We start from the raw sequence: 3,441 nt of genomic DNA, 5'->3' as shown, positions 1-3,441 counted from the left end.
ATAATCAAAGCTGTCACTAACCTACCTAGCAACTGCCAATTGATGATGTAAAGTTCTTCATATTAAATTGTGCACATATGTTTATCTATCTCATAAGAGAACATGATTTAATTGGATTTCGAGAAGATAAAGTCGAAATTAGATTTGAAAGCACAGAATTAGAGACTTAAACTTGACAAATAAAGTTTCATATCTTCTCTGTGAGGATGAAGAAGAAAGAGGCAGAGGCAATAGAGATCACCTTCTCTTCTTTGACAACGACGTCTTTTATATTTTTTCACATATTTTCTTTGTTGTTTTTAATTTTATTTTCTTTTTAATTAATTCTACATGACACTTTAATTGGTGTAGAGAGTTGAGGTAAATTTAAGAGTTCACCACAAGGGGGTGAATCCAAGTTTCACCCCCTAGGATGAACCTTTAAATTAACTCCACCCTTTATGACCAATCAAAGTGACAAATAGATTATTAATTAAAAAATATTAAATTAAATAAAAAATAGCTACAAAAAATAAAACACTAATTTTAACGACGCTAACACTTCCAGCTAAACCCTAAACCCTATACCCTAAATTCTAAACCCAAATCCAAACCCCTAAACCTAAACCCTATACCCTAAACCCTAATCTTAGACCCTAAACCCAAATTATATACCCTGAACCCAAAAACTAGACTATAAACCTAAACTATATACCCTAAACCCAAGTCCTAGACCCTAAACCCAAACCGTAAACCTTAAACCTAAATTATATATCCTAAACCCTAATCCTAGACCCTAAACCCAAATTATATACCTTAAACCCAAGGATATATAATTTGGGTTTAAGGTTTACGGTTTAGGTTTAGGGTCTAGGACTTGGGTTTAGGGTATATAGTTTAGGTTTATAGTCTAGTTTTTGGGTTCAGGGTATATAATTTGGGTTTAGGGTGTAGGATTAGGGTTTAGGGTATAGGGTTTAGGTTTAGGGGTTTGGATTTGGGTTTAGAATTTAGAATTTACGGTATAGGGTTTAGAATTTAAGATTTAGGGTTTAGGGTTTAGCTGGAAGCGTTAGCGTCGTTAAAATTAGTGTTTTTATTTTTTGTAGCTATTTTTTATTTAATTTAATATTTTTTTAATTTATTTGTCACTTTGATTGCTCATAAAAGGTATGGTTAATTTAAAGGTTCACCCTAGGGGGTGAACCTAATTTCTGTCCTATATTTTTATGTCGAGGTTAGATGTTTTTTTAATAATTAAAGCTTTATATAAATTAGTTCACCATGGAGTTATAAAATTAGACAATTGTATTTTCAAAAATAGTATGTCCTTCTAATTAAGAGAAGACATGACATGTATGTACAATCTAAGTTTATAAATTAAAATCTCGAACAAAGTTTAAGGTTAGGGTTTCGGCGAGAACAGAAGACGTTAGGTGCAAAAATCTGACGGCTAGGGTTTTGGGTGGTGATTTTAGGGTTTGGGTGAGGAAGTGCATGATGAGAATATGGAGGAGATCGGGGAGCATGGGAGACCGCCCGGAGATCCACCGGATGCTCCAGACTCTTGGGTGAAGAAGGTATTAGGGTGCAATGAAGGAGGGATGCCTGTACCGGAGGAGATTATGGACGAGTCTTTTGTGGAATCAAATCTGAAACTAGAGTTCCCGAATGGTGAGAATGGAGAACCGGTGATAACGATTGGAGAGGAGGTTTTGATTGCTATGAATGGTTTATGGAAGAGATGTATGATTGTTAAGTTCTGGGGGAGGAGTATCCCATTATTGAGCTTAACGAGAAGGCTGAAGGAGCTATGGAAACCTGCCGGATCAATGTTTGTGATAGATCTCCCGAAGAATTTTTTCATGGTTCGTTTTGGAGTAGAGGAGGAGTATATGAATGCGCTATCAGGTGGCCCATGGAGGGCTTTTGGGAGTTACCTAAGCATGGACGCCTGAGTTTGATCCGCTGAGGGATGAGATAGTTACGACACCTTGGGTTCGTTTAGCACATATCCCAGTTAATTTTTATCATAAAACGATACTGATGGGGATTGCCAAGGGGTTAGGAAAACCGATTAAGGTTGACTGCACCACGCTAAAAGTCGAAAGAGCTAGATTTGCGAGAATTTGTGTGGAGGTTAACCTTAATAAGCCATTGAAAGGGACAGTGATGATTAATGGTGAGAGGTATTGCGTATCATATGAAGGAATCTCGACGATCTGCTCGTCATGTGGTATGTATGGACATCTAGCCTATTCATGCCCACGTAAGGTACTGGAGGAAACTCCTATAAATGCGGTTCTTCCAGTGGACATGACACAAAAGAATACGGAGATTGCAGGTATGGATACAAATTTTATCTCAGTGAGACAGGCGAGGAAAGGGCAAACTCAGAATGGGCAGAGAGGAGTTACACTGCGGAGTAATGAAAGTAGGGAGATGGTAGGAAATAAGACGTTGATCGGTAGTAAAAGTCGGGGGGCTCGTCAAGAGAGTATGTCGGAGGAGATAAGGGTTTCGAATAGGTTTGGAGGGTTGAATGTGGAGGAGGATATGGAGGAACAAGTGGAGGAGAGTGGGAATAGAGAAGAGAATAAAGAAAATGAGAATACTACTAATATAGTTTCTGGAGGAGCAAGCAAAGAGACTGGGAAGGAATTCTCGTTTGGAAAGAATGAGAACAGAAGGAACCAACAACCAGCTCGATTGGGTCCAAAAGATAAGAAGATTAGCAACATGAGAGGTCCAAATCCTCCTAAGACCAAACTGAGAAATGTTGGGCCTATGCGGGGTTTGGTGTTTGGTCCAATAAGTGGGGAGAGTGGCCTGTCGGCGAGAGGGAAGAGACTACGAGTGGAGAAGGAAAATGTCGGCCGACCAGGTGGTGTTTTCGCAGGAGATGGGGAGTTAGACAGAAATGAGAAGAAATCTGGGCATGTGTACGATAAAAGCAACGCTCCGAAGCAACTTGCAGAGATGGAGAATCTGGAGTTGGATGAGGCAGAAGCTAGTGCGAGCCAAGGACGAGAAGTCCTGGAGAGTGTGGTGGCATAAAATTTTGCCCCGGTGATTCTATCTATTGATTATAAAGATCTGATGAAGTGCATTCTATGGAATTGCCAGGGGGCAAATAAACCCCAATTTCGAAGATCGATTAGATATTTGGTGAAAAAGTTCAAGACAGATATCCTTGCTGTTTTTGAAACTCATGCTGGTGGAGAAGCGGCAGGCCGGATTTGTCGTGGTCTAGGGTTTGAGAACTCGTTTCGGGTGGATGCGTGTGGCCAGAGTGGAGGTTTATGGCTGTTATGGAGGGAGGAGATTGGAGAGCTTGAAGTGGTCAAGTCATCGGATCAGTTTATACATGCTCGAATCGGGAATGGAGGAAAAGTGATTAATCTGATTGTTGTGTATGCGGCTCCTTCACCGAGCCGTAGAAGTGGCTTATGGGCTGCTTTA

At 40.1% G+C, this 3,441-nt stretch overlaps 1 protein-coding gene across 1 annotated transcript; it reads left to right on the top strand.

The window, feature by feature from the left end:
* The first annotated feature begins 2,025 nt into the window (after positions 1-2,025).
* On the top strand, positions 2,026-3,036 carry LOC125586124. The gene has a single exon (XM_048755940.1). The coding sequence runs from the start codon at positions 2,026-2,028 to the stop codon at positions 3,034-3,036; it is 1,011 nt and encodes a 336-aa protein (XP_048611897.1).
* Positions 3,037-3,441: the final 405 nt, after the last annotated feature.

The sequence above is a fragment of the Brassica napus genome, chromosome C4 (genome assembly GCF_020379485.1).
Source record: "Brassica napus cultivar Da-Ae chromosome C4, Da-Ae, whole genome shotgun sequence".
NCBI classification, from domain to species: Eukaryota; Viridiplantae; Streptophyta; class Magnoliopsida; order Brassicales; family Brassicaceae; genus Brassica; species Brassica napus.
The sequence above is the reverse complement of the archived record's forward strand: the minus strand, read 5'-3'. Positions and strand labels throughout refer to the sequence as shown.